The sequence below is a fragment of the Mastigoproctus giganteus genome, chromosome 1 (assembly GCF_048544385.1).
Source record: "Mastigoproctus giganteus isolate SK-2022 chromosome 1, ASM4854438v1, whole genome shotgun sequence".
Lineage (NCBI taxonomy): Eukaryota > Metazoa > Arthropoda > Arachnida > Uropygi > Thelyphonidae > Mastigoproctus > Mastigoproctus giganteus.
Window position 1 is genome coordinate 267,454,650 of NC_143575.1, and position 25,604 is coordinate 267,480,253.

The following is a 25,604-nucleotide window of genomic DNA, read 5'->3' on the forward strand; positions in this document are numbered from 1 at the left end:
CACATGAATACTTCAACATCAAGTTACAGAATTGATTATTCGTGTATAATGAAAAATAGTTTAAGGCTACTAGTTAATACCTTTCTTGGGGATGAAACCCATCAGACAGAATATCTTGCTCTGAAAGATAGTATACATGAAAAAGAGACACTGGAAGAGTCTTCTGCTTCATCTCCAGTCACCTAACTGGAAAAAAATTAGGCATCTACCTTTACAACCAGAGTCTTACTAATATTCCAGCATCAGGGAATTTTAAATTTCTTTTTATGCTGAGTATAGCCACCTGAGTATAATGCTCGTTATTTTGTTCGTTATTTGGTTTTTAGGAGCATTAGCAACTAAGGCCATATTGCTCCGGGATATGCGGTGGTCATTCCTTGACCTTTCCGCATACTCCGTATTTGGTGGTGACGGGCTCGAACCCCGGTCTAATCAAGAAGCATGTGCTACGCACTGCTGCTCCTTCCCACCTGGCTACGGAGGCGCCCCCTGAGTATAATGCAACTGTTTTATAACAGCCAATATATACCAGCGCCACTGTTAGTAATGGGCTATGCAATGTTTGTGGCAGCACACAGACCTGATCTCGCAACATGAGTACCAGTAGATACATATGCTACATACCACTATGAGCACTTTGTTCAAGGATGAATTTATATATTTCAGAACCTCTTCAATCAGTACCCTCTAAGCTTGATTATCAGAAGAATCAGTGAAATTATCAAAAAGGTTTAAGCAGCAGATATAGTTCCCCAGCCATATTCCTCTTCTCTTCCTTCAGGCAATATAGTGATGTCCTGCACCACCAAAATCAAAAATCATGAAAAGATAATTCAACTAGCTGGGAATCATAATATTAAAATGTGTCACTCATGCAAAATATTCAAAATGGAGAAATTTTTTTGAGTCATCCTGATGTATATATACATTATGTATTTATATATTTTACAGAATATAAAAAAGATTAAAAACTTAAGTTATACCATTCTGCATGAAAGTTTGCTGTATATCTTATAAGTGAATTATAACCACAGTGGCCTTAAATGCATTGAAAGGGGTTTAAATACTTCTGAATTAATTATTATTATTTTGTTGTACTTTATACATTACATTATTATTTAAATGTATGCAAATTTATTTGGGTGGAATAGAGGGGAGAACAGGAGTACAGTGAGGGTGAGGCAGCAATAAAAAATATCTTTTGTCATGAAATTTCTACTGAAAAATAAGAGAAAGGGCTGCAAAAAAAGTAACCCTTGTCTCCAGGTGCTGTGACCCCTCCCCCTTCAGTGACATATGTCACTGAAGGGGGAGGGGTCACATATGTCACTCAAGCCTCTAATCCCTTGCAGTAGGAGCTCCCCTTAATAGAAATGCTAATTATAAAAGCCAAAATGCTTAAGAAAATAATATAATATAATATAATGCAATGAAATGAGTTGAAACTCACCATATCACAGTATCTTTAAAGTTATGTTATATATTAATTGCCAAATTGGGTGAACTTTGTCCTGTGTTAGGTGTTTGATGAAATTAAATTTAGAGTCATGCATTTTTTCCAAAATTTTTAACCTTTTTTTTGATTAAACTCATTTTAAAATTCTTGTGTATTTACTAGAATCCTTATATATCTACTACTGAAGTATAAAATCCAATTTATACAAACTGACATGATTTTTTACTATTAACATAAATGTTAAACATAAAAAAAATACTATACATAGTTAAATGATACAATACAATTAAACAGTTATGTTTATGTTTAGAATGTATAGGATACTAAAGAAGGATAAGCCCATGAGTGATGACACGAGTGATGTTGTTCCACTGCACTGAATACCTGAAAGAAAATTTTAATATAAAAACACAGAATACAGCCTATGTACTACCACAAAATAAATACCAGGTGGTTATAAAATGAGTTTCCCTATTCAGAAGACCCTAGTGTCAAAACAGTTACAGTTAGTGCTGTGAAAATTGGTGGGTATGTCATTTAGGGTAAGGGGAAGCAATTTGTAGAAGGAAAAAAATTTGTTCAAATTTCCACCACGGGGGAAAAACGGTGCTGCACATATGTAAAAGTTGCCATTTACTTCAAGATACGCTGCTTACGCAAATGACATCCTCTTAGATAAAAGCAGAAAGGCCAAAGCCACTGTCAATAATGGTTATTGACAGTGACAAAGCCACTGTCAATAACCATTATGCCTCTTACAAAAAGAAACATACTCTTTTAGTAAAACTGTTCTACCAGAATAATAGTAACGATAATGCAGCACTATGTGAATATCGGAAACTTAAAGGTTTGCATAAAGGACCTTTGACATCAGTGGGGCTTCAAAAACTAATAAATAAATTTGAAGCAACCGGGAAGTTAGGTGTAATTCCAGGCAGAGGACGACCACATATTGGAATGGAGGTAATGGATGAAGTGGCGGTTGCAATGATCAGAATGCAAAACACTACCAGTCAGTAGTGCCTGCCAGAGGTGTGTCAAGAGAATTGAACCTTCCTTAGTCTACTGTATATAAAGTACTTCGAATAATTTTATGCTAGTTTCCGTACAAAATTCACGTAGTGCAAGAACTAAAGTCTTTATGATCGGCAACAATAGACTTTGTTCTACAATTTCTGGCTCATATGGAACTTGATGATATATGGGCTTGAATGACCTTGTGGTCTGATAAGGCACATTTTTACTCTTCACGAGGCTGTAAATGCACAAAACTGCCGAATATGGGGAACTTCTCATCCATCTGCTGTGCACGAACACTACAAAGTCCATACGTTACAGTATGGTGTAGATTCACAGCAGAGTTTATAATTGGACCATTTTTCTTTGAAGAGTCTACACCTCATAGCACTCACATAAGGTGTACGGTAACTAGTGCACAGTAGTGCACTCTTCCAAGCAGGACTGGCCTGAACAAAAGAGGGGCCAGGTGCAAAGTTGACTTGTTGGGCTTTGATACAAATTTCGTACAACAAAATTATTTATTGCATTTTGATATTTATTACATTGCACAAATTGGTTTAGTAAGGATTACATGAAAATGATAATTAAATTATTTAAATAAAATTAACATTTCAATCACAAAAATTTTTAATAAATCAAATAAGAAAAATAATTGCTTCATATACTTATAAAATACAATTTGGCATGCGACTTAATCGAATACGGTCACAATATGTGATTTTTGTTTCATTTTCTTACATATTTTATAGCAAATTCGTTGATATCATCATAATTTAGTTTTTTGGCTATTTCGGATTTGATAGATAAAATGGCTAAGGAGGTAAATTGTTCTTGACTAATGCTAGATCAAGTAATTTTTTATTATTTTCAATCTTGAGAAAGATCTTTCTGCAGATGCGACGGTAATTGGTAAGGTTAATATAATTGGTGGTAAGGTTAATATATAAGTGGTTAATATAATTTTCAGAACAGTAACAAAATTTGGATACAATTCAAATAAATTATTTTTCAGTAATACAGGATTGTGATCCTGGAAGGCAAAACTCGACGACAAATTTTGATTTCATTAAATAAATCAATGCAATCAATATCATCTTGCAAGGTCGCGTTTAAGTCTTTGCAACACTTAAGAAGATCGTTTTCAGTCAGTTTTTGAATATTATCTGAATTATATAAAAAAAACCATATGATGTCTCATGTTCGTGATAAATTTTGAATCTTTTCTTAAAAGAAATAATCGCACTATCGATTATGACTAGAAAATATTGAATTCAGAAATATTCTTCGCCTGATGAAATAGGCTGATCGGTTCCTTCATAACAAAATTGCTTTATTTTTCATCCAGTTCTTTGATTCTTAAATTCAGATGTCACTTGTAATTCTTCAATTATTTCCTTTGCAGTTAAAGAAGATTTGAATCCCGATTCACGATACTGTTCAAAAAAATTTAAAAGGCCTTTTAAATGTGAATTTGCAGTACCGATATCTATATTTGAATTTTGAAATATCTTGCTCACAATATTTACTTCATTCAGTATGTCATACCAAATGACCAAACTTAATAAAAATTCAAATGAAGTAAGTTTATTTTCGATTGATTGGATTTCGAATTTCGTTTTCATGTCACTCGTGTGTTCATAAAGCTATTTCAAAGCTAGAGAAAATTGTGGTACTTGGTATCTCACACTTTCGAGGCTACATTCCCACCTCATTTCTGACAGTGGTTTTGGAGTAAGATGTTTGACATGCTCTTTTAATATATCCCAGCGTATCACAGAACTTGCAAAAATATTATATATGCTTTGTAAAGTCCCAAAAAATGAATTTGCAAGAGAAGATGATGTTGAAATGTCTCCAAGAACTAAATTCAAATTATGACTTCTGCAGGGCATCTACTGTGCTTTGGAATTCTTTTGCAGGATAAGTGCTTGCACGCCTTTATATAAACCTCTCATATGAGCTCTGTTATTGTACCCTGTCCTCGACAGTTCCCTAAATCTAATTCCTCCTTTTCTAATATGCTTTCAATTTTGGCTGATAACCCTTTTCCTGTCGAGTCTTACTGTTTCAAAACAAATAAATCGTTCTTGTATACTCACATCACTTTCAGAGTTATGTACATTAACATATCTTAAAGTAACAGATAATTATTCTTGATGGCTTACGTCTGGAGTGCAATCTAATAAAATTGTGAAATACTTAGCTTTCCGAACTGTATTTATTATTTCCTTTCTACCTTTTTTTAGCCAAAGCAGAAATCAGTTCATCTTGTATTCTATGAGATAAATAGGAACGCGATGCTGATTCTACGCACCGATTCAAATGTTGTTTCATGATTGGGTCAAATCTTGCAAGTAATTCTATGAGACCCAAGAAATTACCGTTGTGCGGTTTATATAAAACATTGCTACTGCCCCTGAATGCTAAATTATGCTCTGTTAAATATAAAATAAATTGTAGTCACTATTTGTTCACAAACACATTTTAACGCCATGTTTCGTTTTTAATTATTTTTTCATGTTCTTTGTCAATAGTGTTTCCAAGTTTCAAATTCTTTTTAAGTTGTAACAATTTGTACACAGCTTGTAAATGATATTCTGATCTTTCATGACTTTGTAATTGCGAACTTAAATGTACCCAATCATTAAGTCCAGTTAAACACAGAGAAGTGGTATTTGAAGAGAATAATTTACAAGCATAACACAATGTGGCATCTTTGTACTTTAAGTAGAGTAACCACCTTCGTTCTTGATGTTCCCCATTCGTTAATTTTCTTAAATAATAATTTTCAGAAAAACTTCTGTTATTTTTATCTTTCGGAAAATTGTAGTTTTTTACTTGTGTCACGCCATTTTGTATGATAATACAAAATGGCGTGACACAAGTTTATCAGTTATAATTTCAGGCCAAGTACAGGGTTTCTAAGAGACTCAATATTGTGGTAGCCTAGATTAAGATCAAATGAGTAAATAGCCTACTAAAGAAGCGTAGTTAATGAGTAGCCTACTAAAGAGGCTTAAAATGAATAGCCTAGTCGATGGTATATATAGCCTTTAGAGTATGATAACTATGGCTGACCAGATTAGCCGGGTGGGTAAAGTGCCTGCCTGGCAACTCAAAGGTCGCGGGTTTGAATCCCGCCTCGGGCTTGGATCAAAGTACTGCAAAAACCTTGGGAGGTGCATTATGGCCACAGAAGCCGATGTGCCAACAACTACCCAAAAAAAAAAAAAAAAAAACGATAACTATGCAAATGCTGGTAACATACAATCGTACGTCTGAGCGACTTGTAAGGAGAGATATTTTAAATATATTTGAAAGAAAATATATTTTTCCGTGTTCTTTGGAGAATTCTTGGTGGGCTTTCAGATAATGTTAATAACATGATTATTGACATTTTATTTCTTATGTATATTAAAAATATGGCCATTTTATGGCGATGTCGCTAGATTTTGCGACAGTATTAAAACAAAAAAAAATTAAACCATTTTTCTTTTGCAAAATCAATCAGCAGTGCGGGGCCTTGTGCACTCGCACCGTTCGCACCGCCCTTAGGCCGGCTCTGCTTCCAAGAGATCACGTTATTCCCGCTCTGCAAGAAAGGCAATGCTTGGAGACCATAGTGTTCATGCAAGATGGTACACCTCCCCATGTTGGTCGACAAGTAAAGGAACTGATCTGTTCAACATTCAGAAATGATTGCATCATTTATAGAGACTTTCCGCAGTTCTAAGCCAGCCCAATCAGCAGATCTCAATCCCTGTGATTTCTGGCTATGGGGAATAACTGAAAGACAGAGTTTACTGTGGTGGCATACAGATGCTTGTTGATTTGAAAGCAAGCATTAAACAGCATGTAGCCAACATCCCCAATGAGATGCTATGCAAAACTGTTTCAGACGCAGTCCTCCGTTTTCAGAATGTCATCTCAAGTGAAGGAAACCACATAGAACAATATCTGTAGATTTCTAAGTTCTGATATTAAAATCTGATCCTAAGTTAAGTATTCCGTTTCATGTTTACAGTGCCAATTTCTCCTCTGGCGGCAGAAATTTGAACTAATTTTTTTCCTTTTACAAATCACTTACCCATACCCTAAATGACATACCCATCGATTTTCAGAGCGCTGTCTCTAACCGTTTTGACACTAGGGTCTCCTGAATAGGGAAATTTATTTTATAACCACCTGATATATATATATATATATATATATATATTATTCTTTAGTAATATGATAATTTATGTTGTATTTTACTTTTAATATACTTTTATAGTGGTTTTCCTTAAATTATTTCTAGATTTTTCTGTTGTCCCGGTAGCTGTTTTAGCAATGCCCGGGTACGAACAGAGTACATATTTTTATTTTATCTTTCTATTGTGGTTTATTGTGTTTATTTTCTTAATTACGGGTGTTTTCTACTCATAGGTATTATGGTTAATACATTACTGGTCTTTAAGCTAGCCTAAACTCGGTTATCTTAAATGCCCAGGGCCTATTCATTTATTATTTTTCAACTTGTTACGTATTGCTAAAGAAATTGTCATATTAATTATAGATGAAAAACTGTAGCAATACTACTTTATGACAAAATGATAAATTATTAAACATTTTTATACATTTATTGTATTACATCTTTATACATATTTGTATTACATCACATGGTCGTCAATCCCCTACTTCATCGGGGGCTTTGAGCGGATTGACGGTCCATTCGATGTAATGCATTACTTACTTACCCGTTTCTGTTTGTATCTATCACAGCTTTGCTATTTTGTCCGATACTGAATTCTAAGTTTCTTTTAAATTCCCATTTTTGTCCCTTTCCCATTGCTATTAGTTAAATAGGTATTATTTATTATAAATTTATTATGAACCGAATTAATATCCCATAATTTCTACAGCAACTGTGATAGAATACACAAAGCCCAATGGGTGAGTTTTTTAAAAAATTACAATAACTTTACTTACTTGATGTGTATAAGTGGAGGTCGTAGTGTCGAATCAGGAAAGTTTCCCATCCTACTTGATGTGTTTCGGTGGAGGTCGTCGAGTCGAAAAAGGAATGTTTCGCACCCTTAACTTGTTTTATAGATGGCTATTTTTATGGCTTTGTCGCTTTAGCGTTTCCCTGTGTTCCGATGGTGTTTTGGCGGAAGTCCCCGAACTTCAGGCCAAGGTCTATTATGGTGGTTTTGTGGCAGGTTAAATGAATTTATTTAGTTGTGTATTTACAATATTTTTACATTTATTTTATGTCTCACCTCGGACAGTGCCGGTACCGCTTTTCCAAGGCGTAACAGCACTTGTTTGTCCAGAGGCAAAACTATATACATATATACAGCCTCTTACTATGGGAGAGGGGGGGGGGTTTAATTTTGGCAATAGGTTGTAGTGCAGTCAGGCGACGAGCCTCGCCTGAGTGCAATAAACCTAGTAAATAAGGGGATACTCTTCTGAGTAATTACTATTATATTTTTAGTTGGCTTTTGATAAAAGTATATGGGTCTACATTGGGATGGTGTTTTCTAATATTTGCGTATATGGCAGTTCTTACGTGATATCTACTGTATTGTTTGGGAATTTTGTTTCTATCCAGCGTTATAATGAGTTTTTTAATGGCTATATTTCCACTATTTATATTGTTGCATATTTGTAATAGTCTGTTTGTCTGATTTCTTATGGTATTACCATGTATATGCTTTGCTATGTTACTTTCCCAGTGTGTGAGTTTTATTGTTTCGAAATTAAAATGATCTCTTTTATCATGGTGATGTGTATATATTTTGTCTGGGTGGATGGTAATTTCGCTGTCTAAGTAGACAGCTTTTAAGTTGTTATCCGGATTTGTACATTCTATTTTAAGGTCTGCTGGGTAATAATTCTTTGCAATATTTATAAAGTTGTCATGGTTGAATACTATTACGTCATCAATGTATCTGTAGAATTTTAAACTGTCCGTAATGTTACTTTCATAATGGTGTAAGTAGAGGTTAGCCATGGCACAAGAACTGCTGGATCCCATAGCTATACCCCTGCTTTGTAAATACACTTTGCCTCCCATTAGAATGTAGTTTCCTTTGACGCTGATTTTTGTAAGGTCATTCCAGTATTGTTTTTTGCATTGTAGTATGTTGTGATATTTTTGGTAATATATCTGTAGTACTTCTATTAGGTTGTCATGCGATATGCTTGTAAAGAGGTTTTTAAAGTCGTATGTGTTTATACATTTAATATTATTGTTTTGTTTTTTTAAATAATCCAAATATTCTTTGTTGTTGTTGATAATTCTGGTGTTTTTAATTTCTTTGTTGATGTTTTTTAACTTGTCTTCCATGATTTTACTGGTATATTTGATATAGCTGTTTTTACCTGAAGTAATGAATCTTTTTCCCGTAGGAATCTTGTGATATTTTGGAATCCAATATATGTAGGGGTATTGCATTCTGTCTATTTTAATTTTAAGCTTTTTATGCATGGCCAATACTTTTTTGCTGATGCTGTTTGGATTGGAGTCTATGTACTTGTATGTTTCATTGTCATGCAATTCCTCTTTGATGGCTTCTATGTAGAATTTTTTGCAAATGATACTGAAATTATTGCTTGCTTTGTCGGTTCTAGTAATAACAAATTTGTTTTGTATTTCTTTGATTTTATTGTTGATATTTTTTAAATTTAAGTGATTGTTTTTATATGATGTTTTTGCTTTGTTATGTTTTCCTTGAAATGGTCTAGTATGTTTTCAGTATTGGCGTTTATCCAACATTGGAATGATTCTATGGGTTCATTGTTTTTGTATGCGGCTTTGAATGCAAATTGTAACAGATCTGTGTATATTGATTTTTTAATATTTTCCAACTTAATTGGGGTGTTGGGTCTGAATTTTGTACCCTTTTTCATTGTTTCTCTTAGTGTTTTGTCTTCGATAATATTGAGGTCTCCTGTTACTATATGATTGTAATGTGTATTAATGAATTTTTTATATCTACTTTCCTGGCAGTGACAAGGTTGTTCTCCTTCATTCATATTATTAATGGTGTTTTTGTAATTGCAGATGGTTAGTCCAATTGGCTTGGTGTATCTGTATCTAATATTTATTTGTGTGTTTTTGATGGGTAGGTAACATTTGTTATTATCTATGATATTACTTATATTAACTGTGTCGTATAAACGGTTTTGGTATTTGATTATGCAGTACTCTTTTTTAGTGCTTTCGTTGAAATTTATGCCTATTCTGAATTTAAATATATCTTCAAGTATATTGTTGAGGTGTATATTCTGTGTCTTTTTCTTTTGGTATATTTTGTTAAGTGCTTTAAGTTTGCTTATTTTAATAGAGAAAAGTATGTTGTGTATATTTTTGATGTTTATGGGGTTTGTATCCCATTCTGTTAATAGTTTTTCGAAGTCATTTATATTTATTGGTATTTTGTTGTTGTTTTTGTTGTATACCTGTAATTTTCCGTTTTTAATCCCGTTATATTGCCAGTTTTTGCTGATCTGGAAGATTTTGTAAGTACATGTTTCTGGGCTGGTGAATGCGAAGTTCCTTCCATTGAACCGATTGTTTAATCCATAGGGATATAGGGATTTGTATAAAAGAATGAACATATCTTCCATGATTTCTCTTTGTATGTTGTTATCGATAATGGTTAGAATGGCAATGGATACGTTGGCGAAGTCATGCATTTTGAAATGTCTGTATTCGATTTCGTTATTGTATTTGTCTGACCTGTTTTGAGCGTCTGTTGCAGTGTTTTCATCATATCTGTTTATTTGTGATCTGTGAAGGTTCATACGAAGGTGGAGCTCTGTACTTGTTTGACCGATGTATTGTATCCCACATATCTCGCATGTAATTAGGTAGATTACATTTTTGGTGTGACAGAATGTTGGTGCTTCTTCAGAATTTAGATGGTGTCTGTGCATGTAGGGACAGGTTTTACAGAGTTTGCTGTTGCATTTTTTGAAATTGAGTTGTTTCATGTGTAGCCCGATATTTTCATTGTTTAGACGTTTATGGTTATATGCTTCTTTACTCCCATGTGGTGTGACAGCATTGTATGCTAAGCGACCATTGCTATGAAGAGACGGATCCCGTGTGGTCATATACGGTCCCGGGGTGCAATTTATGCTGTGATACCCGTACAGCATGTTATTCTTATTTGTATTAGTTTCCATGTAGTTATTTACTGTGCATTTTGTGATTAATGCATTTTGTAATTAATTTAAGGCCCTTTTTTTTGTGTATGTCCCTTAATACCCCTGGGTAGGAATTTTTATAGGCTATTATAATAGTTTATTTAATTTAGCTTTTTCTGTTGTATATATATATATATATATATATATATATATATGCAGGGTCGGCTCAAGCGTACATTTTGCCCCTACGCCACATTGACTGATTGCATCCTTAGGTCACATTGATTTTTCTTGCGAGGTTTGTTTTTGGGAGGAGGAGACGTTGGCACCCTCTAAACCTTGGCATCCCTAGGCCAGTGCCTACTTGGTCTTACCCTAAAGCCGGCCCTGTATATATATATATAACCAATAATTCTTATAAAAATAAAACATAAGCCAGTAGTATGGCAAAAAACAATAGAGCGAAAGTTAAAATAAAAATAAATCAACAGGGAGGGGGAAGTAAAGGTAAAAAGACAGAAGCCATAGCCGAAAGTCCCCAAATAATTTAGAGCTTTAAATCCAATTTAAAATAATGCCAATTATATAATAATTTAGCGGTACCCCCCGAAAGGTACCAGTTCCAAAAAAGGTGAAATATCACCAAAAAGGGACTAAAAAGAACTACTAAAAGAAAACAAAATAACAAAATATAGACTGACCATTATGCCCCATATCGACAGAGGACCACGAGGCTAATAATGGTCATGGAATCGCTGCATTTCAATCCCTATACAAATCGTCGCAAAGGTGAACAGATCGAAGGACCAAACCACCCCCTTCTTCCCCCGATTGATCCACAAATGTAGAGGATTTGCATAGCGGTGGTCCTTAAGCAGCGAGAAATAAGCTATAGAACAGACAGCACTCTAGAGCAGAGCCACACCACTGATATAATGTAAGCTTAGCCAGCTTATATAAATAGAAAAAGGAGAATAGATGGCGGCACAGGCGTTGCTTTTTTGCATATCAACTCATTACTACCACTGAATATATTTAAATAATGACTTAAAAGTTTGAATATAATAAAATAAGATAATAATTAAGAAATAAATAAGAAAATAAATAAGAAAATATTAAGCTATCATTAGAGGCAGCAAAATGCACATCCTCCATATGATGTACAAATATAACCAATAATTCTTATAAAAATAAAATATAAGCCAGTAGTATGGCAAAAAACAGTACAGCGAAAGTTAAAATAAAAATAAATCAACAGGGAGGGGGAAGTAAAGGTAAAAAGACAGAAGCCGTAGCCGAAAGTTCCCAAATAATTTAGAGCTTTAGATCCAATTAATAATAATAAATCCAATTTAAAATAATGCCAATTATATAATAATTTAGCGGTAGTACCTCCCAAAAGGAACCAGTTCCAAAAAAGGTGAAATATCACCAAAAAGGGACTAAAAAGAATTACTAAAAGAAAAAATAACAAAATATAGACTGACCATTATGCCCCATATTGACAGAGGACCACGAGGCCAATAATGGTTATATATATATATATATATATGAAGTTATTTAAAATAACTAAATGCACAAGGCATAATACATTAAGAGTTTAATATCTATATAATATCAGTGTGTAGATACACCATAGACAACTCTTAAGAAACTACAAAGTAGTTGTTGTAGGCATCATTTGCTCTTTCTCATATTGTGCTCTGCCTTCACGACAAGTTGCCATGATATTGCACTACCTCGAATAAGTAACGCTTCACTAATAGCATTAGCATTAGTAGAGGCATTTGATGCAAGAAAGCAAGCTTATGCAGCATCAGCCAAAAAACAAAATAAATAAATAAATAAAAAATAACCACTTCCACTTCACCCCTCTGTTCGTTCGAAATACCTATCCAGCTGAGCCTTAAACTTATTCAGACTATCAACCTCCACTACAAGGGATGGAAGTCTGTTCCACCAATCAACCACCCGCTGGCTAAAGGCAAATTTCCTCACGTCTATCCTACATCTGTCTTTCCTCAATTTGAATTTATGCCCTCTCAGGTGATTATTCTGAGCAAGAGAAAGAATCCCATCAGCATTGAGCATGCTCAAACCATTCAAGGCTTTATATACCTCTATCAGATCACCTCGCTGGTGCCTAGTCTCCAGACACTGTAATTTGCAAAACTTAAGCCTTTCTTCGTAAGAGCACCCCTTTGTTCCATTCACCAATCTTGTTGCCCTTCTCTGTACTCATTCCAGCATCTCTACATCTTTCTTGAAATGAGGCCTCCAGACCTGTATACAGTACTCTAGGTATGGCCTGACCATTGCCTTATACAAGAGACTAATCACCTCCTTATCCCTGCTAGAAAAATTCCTATATATCATCGACAATACACCATCAGCTACTCTTGCAGCCCGTCTGCACTGCTCAGAAAACTTCATATCTGCCTGCACAACCACCCCCAGGTCCCTTTCATTCTCTACCACTGTCAGTGTAGTACCACAGAGTTGATAAGTTGCTCCGGGGGTTGCTGTTTCCCATGTGTAGTACTTTACATATAGTCAATATTTTTATATTTAGTCAATGTTAAACTTCATTTGCCACCTCTCAGCCCATCTGCTCAACCTTTCCAGATCCTGTTGCAGCAGCATAGTGTCAGTAGTGTCCTTGACAACCCTGCCTACCTTTGTATCGTCTGCAAACTTCGACATTAAGCTTGATATACCATCATCAATATCATTTATGAATACAGAAAACAATAATGGACCCAACACCGAGCCCTGAGGGACTCCACTAATAACATTAGTCCACGACGAGCAGTGTCCATTGATTACCACTCTCTGTCTTCTCCCCCTCAACCACCCCTTTATCCATAGCAGCAATTTGCCTCCAATGCCACACTGCTTCAATTTGTGCAGCAGTCTTCCATGTGCAACAGTATCAAAAGCCTTCTAAGATACAAGTATATAATATCAAAGTTATTCCCTGCATCCAGTTCTTTTGTGACTGCAAGAGAAGACTATTGTTACTTATTCTCAGTGAGTACCACCACCCAAACATGTTTCAAGGCTACTGGCCTATCATCAGTGGGTGGGCAGGTACCCTGGTATTGCAGACATGACGACCCAGTTGTGAAGATAATCACACAATATGAGAGATGCCTTTAGGCATCTCTCATAATATGAGAGATGGCAATTCGTCGTGAAGGCAGAGCATAATATGAGAAAGAGCAAATGATGCCTACAACAACTACTTTGTAGTTTCTTAAGAGTTGTCTATGGTGTATCTACACACCGATATTATATAGATATGAAGTTATGTAAAAGAATATAAGAAATAGAAAAAGAGAAAGAGTAGTAGAACAGATCAATGCCATCAAATTTATGATTGTACATTACATCTGTCTGTATATAACAATTTTTTAGTTAATTATAATACCAACTAGATAAATTGGAGAATTTAGCATAAAAGTATTAGGGGTGAAAAGTAATTTATACTCATTAGTTCAAAGGGCCAAGTTTAGGTAACCTAAGTTGGGCTTCTTTGTTGTGCCCTATAAATAAACACATATAATAAAATAAAATAAAAATAAAATGAAATAGTAAAATTAAAATGATAATATAGCTAATAATAAAAATATATGGATACACTGAATGGAATGTTAACTAGGGCTAGCTCCCCTCAATATATCCCATCAATAGTTAGCTGAAGCTATCTGTTTCTGTTTGCCATTTGCCAGTTTTTACTGAGAATTCACTGTGAATATATAATCAAATTGGCTTAATTACTTTAATATACCTTAAATTTAGCAGAAAATTGGCAGAATAACTGCTAGCCCGACAGATAGCAGTGAAAATTAACAATAATGGAAGTGAATAATGAATAATATATGTGAGTATATCTATAATTAGCTATATTATCATTTTAATTTTACTATTTCATTTTAATTTTTATTTTATTTTATTATATGTGTTTATTTATAGGGTACAACAAAGAAGTCCAATTTAGGTTACCTAAACTTGGCCCTTTGAACTAATAAGTATAGTTTTCAACCCTAATACTTTTATGCTAAATTCTACAATTTATCTAGTTGGTAGTATAATTAACTAAAAAATTGTTATATATATATATATATACAGGATGTCCTAGGAGGAAAGGTCAATATTCTAGGAGGTGAAAGGATAGGTCATTTTAGGCAAAAGAGTTCATATAAACATATGCCCTATCCCGAATGGTTTCTGAGATAGAGCTACTTTAATATACATTTGTTTTGAAATTGGCACGCAATATTTTCCTTCCCTCCCATCAGACTGTGGCATTTGAATGTCAGTTGCCAGCCATCAGTTGATTAGGGGATAGTGCCACACGTCTTGAATTTTGTCACTATTAAATGTCAATCATGAAGTGCTTCCATCAATACTACTTACTGATAAACCACCTGAAGCCACGTTTACCCAAAATGGAATCAACAACACACGTAACACTCATCGATGGTCGCATGAAAATCCACATGGTACAGCGGAAACAAATTTCCAAGTTTATTTCTCAATCAATGTGTGGTGTGGTATGATCGATAACCTGTTGATAGGTCCCGTTATTTTATAACATCGAATGACAGGACACAATTACCTTCAATTTTTGAAAATTACATTACGTGAACAACTAGAGGATGTTCCTTTGGCCACATGGTGTGCTATGTACTTTCAGCATGACGGGGCCCCTTCCCATTCTACCAGATGTGTGAAGCAACATCTGGAACGAATTTTCCCTAATCGGTGGATTGGTCGTGGTGATGCCATTAACTGGCCACCAAGATCTCCAGACCTAACCCCATTAGATTTTTGTTTATGGGGTTGGATGAAGAGTGAAGTGTACAGAAGAAAGGTGGATACAAGAGATGATCTGCTAGCTCGCATAATGGACACTGTTGCCCATATAAAGGAATGTGAAGATACACTTAGACAAACAACACGCCATGTTCTCATGAGAGTAGAAAAGTGCATTGAAGTTGATGGTGGCATTTTTGAAAATTTATTATAAACTGTTCCGAATTTGTCACTTGAAAAATAAATATTCAAATGCCTCTATCTCAGAAACCATTTGGGATAGGGCACATGTTTATATGAACTTTTTTGCTTAAAATGACCTATCCTTTCACCTCTTGGAATATCGACCTTTCCTCCTGGGACACTCTGTATATATACAGTCTCAAAAATATTGGTACAAAAATATTGGTCAAAAATATTGGTGTCTCAAAAATATTGGTACAAACGTTTAGGGGAGGTAGTAACATCTAAAGGAATGTGAATCGCATAGGAACCTATAACCAGAAACGTCATTGGAAAGTAGTAGCAGAGGCACAAGAAGCAGAAATGACACAAGACAGTAATTAGTGGCAAACATTTATTTGATAATATTAACAACGGAGTACGAAATAGATGCATTCCATGATGTTACAACTGATGCTCAAAGGTTCCACCATGAGACGCAATGCATGCGTGACACCAACGCAGCATGTTATTATTATTGTTGTAATTTGTTTTTAGGAGCATTAGCAACTAAGGCCATATTGCTCCGGGGATATGCGGTGGTCATTTCCCGACCTTTCCGTATTTGGTGGGCATGGGCTCGAACCCCAGTCTAATCAAGGAGCGTGTGCTACGCACTGCTGCTCCTGCCCACCTGGCTACGGAGCCGCCTACGGCGCAGCATGGATTGGCGGACACGATCGAACACACCTGGAGTTTCTTTGACAGTAGCAGCAGTGCAGATGAGTCTCGCCACGAGATCCATTTCTGTTTCCACTAGCGATTCATACACAATAGATTTGAGGGCCCCCCTACAGAAAGAAATCAAGGCTCGGTAAATCAGGTGAGTGTGGGGACCAGGCAACGGGTCCACCACGGCCAATCCATCGACGTCCCAAACGCCTCTTCAAATGGTTACGAACACACCTTCCATAATGGGCGGGCACCCCGTCATGTTGAAACCAAATGTTGCATCTCACATTTGCTGGAACATCATCAAGTAACCCTGGTAGAACTTGTTCAAGAAAGATCCGATATTTAGCGGAGTTCATGCAGGATGGTAACAGGTATGGGCCGACTAAGCAGTCACCGATCATACCTGCCCACACATTTATTGCGAAGCAATGTTGTGCCGTATGGGGGCACACACCATGTGGGCCCTCTGCTAATCCATACAATAAGTGCATGTCTGCCAGCTCACAATTCATATATCGATGCATGCACTTCGTGCGGTGACTACTGCTTGAATGAGTAAACCAGAAATTTTCCCTCTCGTGAACTGATGAACAGCGCCATGTACCGACTTACGGTGACGTTTCCAGTTATTGGTTCCTGTGCAATTCACATTCCTTTAGATGTTACCTACCTCCCCTAAATGTTTGTACCAATATTTTCGAGACACTCTGTATATAAATAACAGCTTAAAAGGTAATAGTTCAAAAAAAGAATGATAATTTAAAAGGGATGATATATTAAAATATTGGGATGGTTTATGGACCAGGGGCACTGCTAGTAATATCAAAAATACCCAACGATCATGGTGAAACATAGATACGTAGATTAGAGTATGAGGCGATAAGCCTCCTTCTTGGTGCCACAGTAAGTTGTCCTCCTTTGATCTATATCCTTTTGTCTTCATTTTGTATTATTTTTTTAAATTCCTCTTGAGTAGCTTGCTATTTTAATTTTATTTTATTTAGTTTTATCTTGATTTTTACTTTTTACTTTTATTTTAGATTTGATCTGATTTTTATTCCTTTTGGTCTCTGTCAGGTTGGTTATGAAATATGTCAGCTCACTTTTTTACCTCTTGCTACGTATATTTTATATCAGAAACAGAGGCCTTACTTCTTTCTATATTTCATTTGATTTTGGCTGCTGACACTTGATGAAGAAGTTAAAATCATCGGATCTATAGCATTAGGTCCTATTAGGTCCATGAGGTTGTCACAGACATTCTCTCAGATATGCCAGACAAGCTGTACTTGCTACCTAGGAGTCTAAAATTCTGATGGAACTGATATTCGGGTGACACTCAAGTCAAGTGGACCCAATTTTGGTGAAGTCCGGATGGTCTGTGACAGCCAAATCCTCTGCTTGCACCTTCACGATGGTGGGACTGTTAGTAATCCTGGGTATAACCTCCATGCACAAGTACATGGTGGGTGACCACCCAGGTGTGTGAACCAACGTAAGCAGAAGTCGAAGTGTGGTGCCCACACCACATGGAGGAATGCCGCCCCTCTATGTTACCAAGCAGTATTAGGTGGTAGATGACTCTCATCAACCGGTACAATACCACCACTTTGCTTATTGGAGGCTTGAAGTGGTGGAACCCATGTTTAGTCTCTAGAGCTAAGTTCCGGTCAATTCTTCCCTATCTCTTCCATCATGCAGTATGATTGATGACTTTTGAGGTTATGATGAACATCGTGGCGAGATCCAATATTCCTTACATTTCGAGAGTACAGCTCTAAAACAGTGTTTGCAGGCCAGCCGCTAGTTAGTACACTGGACCGAACCTATTGGTAACTCTCTAGGAGGCTTCCGGATCAGTTAGTGTATATTCTTGCTACCTCTACTCTGCCAGATAGTGACTGGAGGGAGTCTGAGTAGTGTGTATGCGGGGAGCATTGTCGAGGCCACGTTATGTCAAGGATCTGGGTATATTCTTACCACGTGTACGCCATATCCAAAAATTTCATTACTTCATACAGCATGTCCCACCCACTTTTTCTTACTATTAAATACACCATGAATTGTCAAACTAATAGAGCAAGCTTATCTGTGAAAAGATCTATACCTCCCAAGCACTTCCTAATTCATTTCACAAATATGTGGTCTCAATTCTAATCTCAACGATGTCCATTTCCACTTGCAGTCTGCCAAACCCCATGTACTTTTTCTGACAGAATCTCAGTTATCGTTTGATTCAACTACTGCTCATCTCAGATGCCCAAATTATTCACTGTATGATTCCTTTCGCATCAAAGGTGGTACTTATGCATATGTCCGTTCTGATATTCCCTGTCAGAGACTTGGCAATTTGGAATCTCCTCTCTTTGATCTTCTCTGGCTTAAAATCTCTCTACCTCATTGTGTCAAATTCATCTGTTGTCTAGGCGCCTCCGTAGCCAGGTGGGAAGGAGCAGCAGTGCATAGCACACGCTTCTTGATTAAACCAGGGTTCGAACCCGTCACCACCAAAAACGGAGGATGCGGAAAGGTCAGGGAATGACCACCGCATATCCCGGAGCAATATGGCCTTAGTTGCTAATGCTCCTAAAACCAAATAACAACAACAACAACAACATCTGTTGTCTCTACTGTTCTCCCAACTCCATTAATCACTTGGAGCTCTTTGACTTCCTCTCTTTGCAACTTGAGTTTCTTCAGTCCAACTTTCCTAACAGTGAGGTAATTTTCCTCGGTGATTTTAATGTTCACAATTCCAGCTGGCTTCTGTTTTCTAGTCACACCGACCCAGCTGGTCGATATGCTGAGGCTTTTGCAATTACAAATGACCTTGAACAGATTGTTCATTTACCTACAAGAATACCAGACAATCCTAATCATACAGCCAACATGCTTGATCTTTTTCTCACAAAGAACCCTTCTAAGTACACAATCGAAGTGAGAGGTCCTTTAGGCACTTCAGATCACAACTTGGTGATTGTCTCTTCTCCAATGGGGCCTTTATCTCATGGCTATTCCCAACCTCGTGTTGTTTGGCATTACAAGAATGCAAAATGGGATGACCTGCAAGATTTCTTTTCTTCTTTTCCTTGGTCGGATTACTGTTTCAAAACTTCTATTGTCAACATTTGCTCAGATCGTGTCAGTGAAATTATTCTTGCAGGAATGGAATCATTTATACCAAACTCCACTTTAAAATCTCATCCTTTATCTAAACCTTGATTTTCCAATAAATGTGCTAAGACTGTTCAAGAGAAGAATGTTGCATATCGTAATTGGCTTGTTTCTAATTCTTCAGTTTCATTTTCAGCCTACACGAAATCTCGCAACAATTGTAACGCAGTTATTAATCAGTCCAAACTAGAGTTTGAACAGGCTAAGAGTAGAAAACATGCTTCTTGCTCTAATGGTAGCTGAGCATTCTGGTCTCTTGCCAATGCTATTGGCCGCAACTTTTGCCCATCTCTGCTCCCACCTCTGTCCAAACCAGATGGTTCTGTTATCACTTCATCCAAGAATAAAGCTGACCTGCAAGCATCCCATTTTTCTTCCAACTCATGTATTAATGATCTTGGTAAAACACCTCCCACCATTCCCAACACGCTCCATTCAAAGCCTCCTGTGGTCTTCCATCAAAAGGGTCAGAAGGATTTTGATGAATCTTGATGCTAAGAAAGCTCCAGGTCCTGATGGTATTTCTCCACTTGTTCTCAAAACCTGTGCTCCTGAACTTACTCCTATTCTTTGCTGCCTTTTTTCACTTTCTTATTCCAAAGGTGTTTTTCCTTCTGCTTGAAAATTTGCTCATATCCAGCCAGTTCCTAAAAACGGTGACAAATCCCTCCCATCCAATTATTGTCCCATTGCAATTACTTCTACTCTTTCTAAAGTAATGGAGAAATCAATTAACCGCCAACTCTTAAACTACCTAGAAACCTTCCGTCTGATCAACAATCGCCAGTATGAATTCCGTAAGTGTCGATCCACTGGTGATATTCTGGCTTATGTTACCCATTTATGGACTAACTCAATGGAAAGGTTCGGGGAAACACAAGTAGTTGCTCTTGACATCTCAAAGGCTTTTGATCGTGTTTGGCATAAAGGTCTTCTAAACAAGCTTCCATCTTATGGTTTGCTAACTGTTTTTAGTAATTGGTTATCTAGTTTTCTCTCTGATCGCTCACTGAGGGTGATGGTAGATGGCTCTCTGTCTTCTAACTTCTCCACTAATGCCGGTGTTCCCCAAGGTTCAGTTCTTTCCCCCACTCTTTTCCTCTTGTATATTAATGACCTTCTTCCATTGACTAAAAATCCTATCCATAGTTTTGCCGATGAGAGCACATTGCATTGCACTTTCCATTTTGAGAAACCTTGTCCTGCTCAATCAGCTTCAACTTCTCGAAAATCCGTTACCAATTCCTTAAATGCTGATCTTCAGGTAATTCTCCAGTGACACAAAGGCAACTTAGTTGATTACAACTCTTCTAAAACCCAGTCTTGTCTTATATCTTGCAAAAAGGATTCTTCTGTTCCTATGCTATCTTTAGTGACACTCTGATTTCTAGGTAAAATGATATATCTCTTTTGGGGATTACCCTGACTTCTAATCTCTTTTGGCACAAGTACATTACAAATATTGCTTCCTCTGCATCTAAAAAACTTGGTTTTCTCTTTTGCTCTCTTCGTTACTTTTTTTCCAAACAGCTGCTCACTCTGTATGGAATATTGTTCCATACAGAGTGAGCCTGCCATGGAATATTGTTCCCACATCTGGGGTGGTGCCCACAAAACCTTTCTCAGGCTTCTTGATGCCATTCAGAAAAGGGTAGTTAGGTTAATTAATGATTCATCTCTAACAGAGTCTCTCCACTCGCTGTCTCATAGACGTACTGTTTCTGCTGCATGCCTCTTCTACAGATACATCCATGGGCACTGTTCTTCCGAATTGACTTCTATAATTACCGCTCTCTCTTTCAAAAGTCCGAACATGTGCCGCCACCAGCCAACGTCCATTTACTGTCCAACAGCAAACTCACAGAACCAACTTTTCATCTTCCTCGTTTATTCATTCAACTGCCGTTTTCTGGAACAACCTTCCTTCATACATATTTCCTGAAAATTACATATTTCCTGAAAATCCTGAAGATATTTGTTGACATTGGACTTGAATAAATTCAAGTCCAATGTCAACAAATATCTTCTTTCATCTTCTCAACCTCCAACCCAAGCACAGTACTAAGTACTATAGGTTCTAATACCTCTCGTGTTTGGGGGTTTACATAAAAAAAAAAAAAAACATTAAGTACTATTTGTATTTTTATTATATTTTTATTTTGCAAGTATCTATTTAATATTTTCCATTGTTACTATATCTGATGTGGTTAGCATTCCTCCATGGGTAACATAAGCCAGTAGATTGACAATGGCAGAATCCATATTAGTGATCATTGATCAGATGGAAGGTTTCAAGATAGTTTAAGAGTTGGCAGTTAATGGATTTCTCACCATTTTTAGGAGCTGGCTGGATATGAACAAATTTTTAAGCAGAAGGAAAAACACCAATGGAATAAGAAAGTGTAAAAAAAGGTGACACAGAACAGGAATAAATAACACAGGTTTTGAGAAGAAGCAGAGAAATATAATCAGGACCTGGAATTCTACAGTGGGTAGAAGACCAATTAGCTTTAATCTTTCTAAAATTCAGTCCTATATTTCAGTCCTATTCGAAGATCCAGAAAATAATGCATATATCGGAGATAACTCGACTTCTGTACTTTCTTTGAATATCACAAAGATTACTTCCTAAATAAAAAAAAAAACCAAAAACTAGTCTTTTTATTTTGCTCTCAAAATTATTCTTCTGAATAGCTAGTCTATATAAATTACATATCTGAATAGCTAGTCTATATAAATTCTTTTTGGTTTTTTTCTCAAAACCAAAAAGAATTTGAACTGTCATGCTTATCTTCACCAACTTTCGAAGATCCAGAAAATAATGCATATATCGGAGATAACTCGACTTCTGTACTTTCTTTGAATATCACAAAGATTACTTCCTAAATAAAAAAAAAAACCAAAAACTAGTCTTTTTATTTTGCTCTCAAAATTATTCTTCTGAATAGCTAGTCTATATAAATTACAAATCCACTCTACATCAAAATACTCTACAATGAAATATTTTTCCCACCTCTGGGTAACATCTTCAAGAATACTCCTCAAACTCCCAGATGCTGTTCAAAAAGAGAGCAATCAGGTTAGTTAATAATTCTCTTATAAGCTTATTGTGCTCCATTTCACATGGGCATTCAGTTTTTGCCGAATTTCTTATTTGCTAATATTTAAAGAACTCTAGTTTTCTGAATTAGTATTTATAATTCCAAACCAGTTCAAAGATGTGCATTAGCTAGTTAACATCTATTCACAGTTCAGCTCACCCACCCAATGAATTTTTCTTCTTTGTTATTCCTTCTTTGATACAAACTTGTTTTTTGTGTATTTCTTGAATATTACAACCTGCAGAAATTTATGTCTAATAACCCCAGGGACTCACATCTGGTGTGCCAAGGTGTGCCAAGCCCATACTCACATCTGGTGAGTATGGGCTTGGCACACCTAGGGTCCTGAGCTAGATATCATCAATCTTCTCTTTCTTGGTGATTCCCTTCTACTTTTGACTCTGACACTCTCTCTCTCTCTCAGGGTAACTCGGGAATTTTTTTTTGGCTGGTGCAGCATAAGCCTCAGGCTTCCTTGCACAATAATAATAATAATAATAATAATAATAATAATAATAATAATAATAATAATAATATCTCCTATATTCTCACCTATACACAATAATATAGTATTATAGGTTCCATCTCTCTCTCTGTCTCAGGGTAACTCGGGAATTTTTTTTGGCTGGTGCAGCATAAGCCTCGGGCTTCCTTGCACCATAACAATAATAATAATAATATCTTCTATATTCTAACCTATACACATTAATATAGTATTATAGGTTCCAATAACCTTTCATATTTGGGGTTACCATTAAAAAATTTGAATGCCATTACAATTAATTTTTTAAATAAGTTATGACTTACCTTCATGTGCTATAGTAAATTTAATCTGGTTACTTGACTTACATCTTGGATCTGAAAGAATAATGCATCATTTTAAAAGCAGAAATATAACATTAACATATTTTCAAGTAAGGATGTTTTCCTCTCCTTTTTATATCTATAAGAGATGGGTGAAACCCCTTGAACTGCAATGCTTTAGGATAGAGTTTATTATGAGTAAAACTCTTTCCTCTTTAATTGAATGAACTAAAATATTGATAAATTCTTAAATATGATATATATATAAAACATACCATTACATGTGTTTGAATTTCCACGTTTGCCAACCACTGCGAAGTAGAATGGATCACAGTTGTGAAGTTTGCGTCCTACATATGAGAAACAAAAATGTGATAAAAAACTGGTTTAAAATATGCATATGTTTGCAAAACTTAACTTTTTGACAGTTTTACATCATATATAGGTTATTGCCAACTTTGATGGTTAATTTAATCCTATTCAACAGAGGTTCCTTGTATTTTTACAGTAAAAGAGTATTTTTAATTATTTATATTTTTGTTTTCTTCAGTGAGATTTTGATTTTTTTCAGTGAAAGAGCTGTTTGTTTGTTTGTTTGTTATTTGGTTTTTAGGAGCATTAGCAACTAAGACCATATTGCTCCGGGAATATGCAGTGGTCATTCCCTGACCTTTCTGCATCCTCCGTATTTGGTGGTGATGAGCTCGAACGCCGGTCTAATCAAGAAGCATGTGCTATGCATTGCTGCTCCTTCCCACCTGGCTACGGAGGTGCCTCAGTGAAAGAGCATTGTGATTGTAATCAACATTGGGTTAAAAACAGGTGACAGCTGGTGATGACGTGAATACATCTGCCAGTTTTTCCAATTCTTGGAAGACTGCTGGTATTCATGTGCCTTTTATGGTTTTCTGAAAAGTATACTTTTAGTGACAAATGGGCCTGGAGTACTGGGGTCCATAGTTTCAAATACAGATATATACAGTTATACCCAGATATTTATTAACAAATAAAGTACAAATAAAATAAAATATAAGTACAAAAACCAGTAGCTTTCGGAACACGTGTCCCTTTATCAACTGATAAGTTAATATAAAATTTGAATACACTACAAGCAAAGTGTGGCACGTTAATCATGCGTCATTGTTGTAGCACGGATGTGTGCTGCCTTACGCCAGTGATCATCCATCAATAAAACGGTTGTCTCTAGGATGGGATGCAGACACATGCCTTTCTGGCGATTTAATGCCTTAGGGTTGTTTATTATGTTTAGTGACTCTAGCCATAGGCGGTGGCGAAAGTGTCGCGCGTGGTCCACTATCTCAAAGTCGCGCTTGGGGTCAAGATCGTGGTTGGTAGCCCAAAAATGTTCTGCGAGCACGGACTGGTCAGTTTCAGCAAGCCGGATTGCTCTGTCGTGTTCCGTGAGGCGATCCTGGAGACGTCTCGATGTCTCACCTACGTAGCAACTGTTACAGGCCTTACAGGTGATACGGTACACTACATTGCTGCGTAAGACAGGTGTGACAGGGGTCTTCACACTGGAGACAAGTGAACGTAGGTTCCTACCGGGTAATTGTACACATTTGATGTTGTAACTTCTAAGGATCTTCGAGATACGTCCTGACACTCCTGGATAGTACGGAATGTAGGCGGACGATATGCCGACTTGCTTCGGAGGTCTTGGGTTGAATGTAAGTTCTTCTGCCTGTAACAAGCATCTGTTTAGTACATGGGATGGATAACCGCATCTGGTTAGGTCCGCCTTCACACGGGAGATCTCGTTACGTCTAATTGTGTCGGTGCTGGAATGGCTCCAGGCCCTGGAGAATAGGGTGCGGGCAGTGCTATTGAGATGGCTTGGAGCGTGGCCGGACCCGTAGTTGGTGAATTGACCGCACCACATGGGTTTGTGGTATACTGAGGTCTCTAGACGTGGGCCTACGCGATGCACTAGTACGTCCAGAAACGGGAGCGAACCGTTCACCTCTGATTCTACGGTAAACTTGATGAAATTGGATAGGGAGTTGAGGTGTTCTAGTAGTACCGTTTCAGAACCACGTGGTATTATGGTAAAAATATCGTCGACGTATCTACACCACATTGTAATAGGTGTAGGTGGGTTCTGGTGTATCTGCTCCTCTAGATCTTCCATGGCGATGTGAGCTACTACGGAACTGACAGGGGCACCCATAGCA

General features: G+C 36.5%; 1 protein-coding gene across 1 annotated transcript in view; it reads right to left on the reverse strand.

Annotated features, from left to right (window-relative positions):
• Nucleotides 1-22,049: 22,049 nt before the first annotated feature.
• LOC150091954 (uncharacterized) overlaps nucleotides 22,050-25,604 on the reverse strand; it is a 103,958-nt gene continuing 100,403 nt past the window's right edge. The window contains exons 13-15 of the mRNA XM_090370434.1: nucleotides 23,685-23,759; nucleotides 23,413-23,463; nucleotides 22,050-22,132 (exon numbers count right to left, since the gene is read on the reverse strand). Coding sequence (XP_090226560.1) covers nucleotides 22,050-22,132; nucleotides 23,413-23,463; nucleotides 23,685-23,759 — 209 coding nt within the window. The remainder of the gene's footprint in view (nucleotides 22,133-23,412; nucleotides 23,464-23,684; nucleotides 23,760-25,604) is intronic.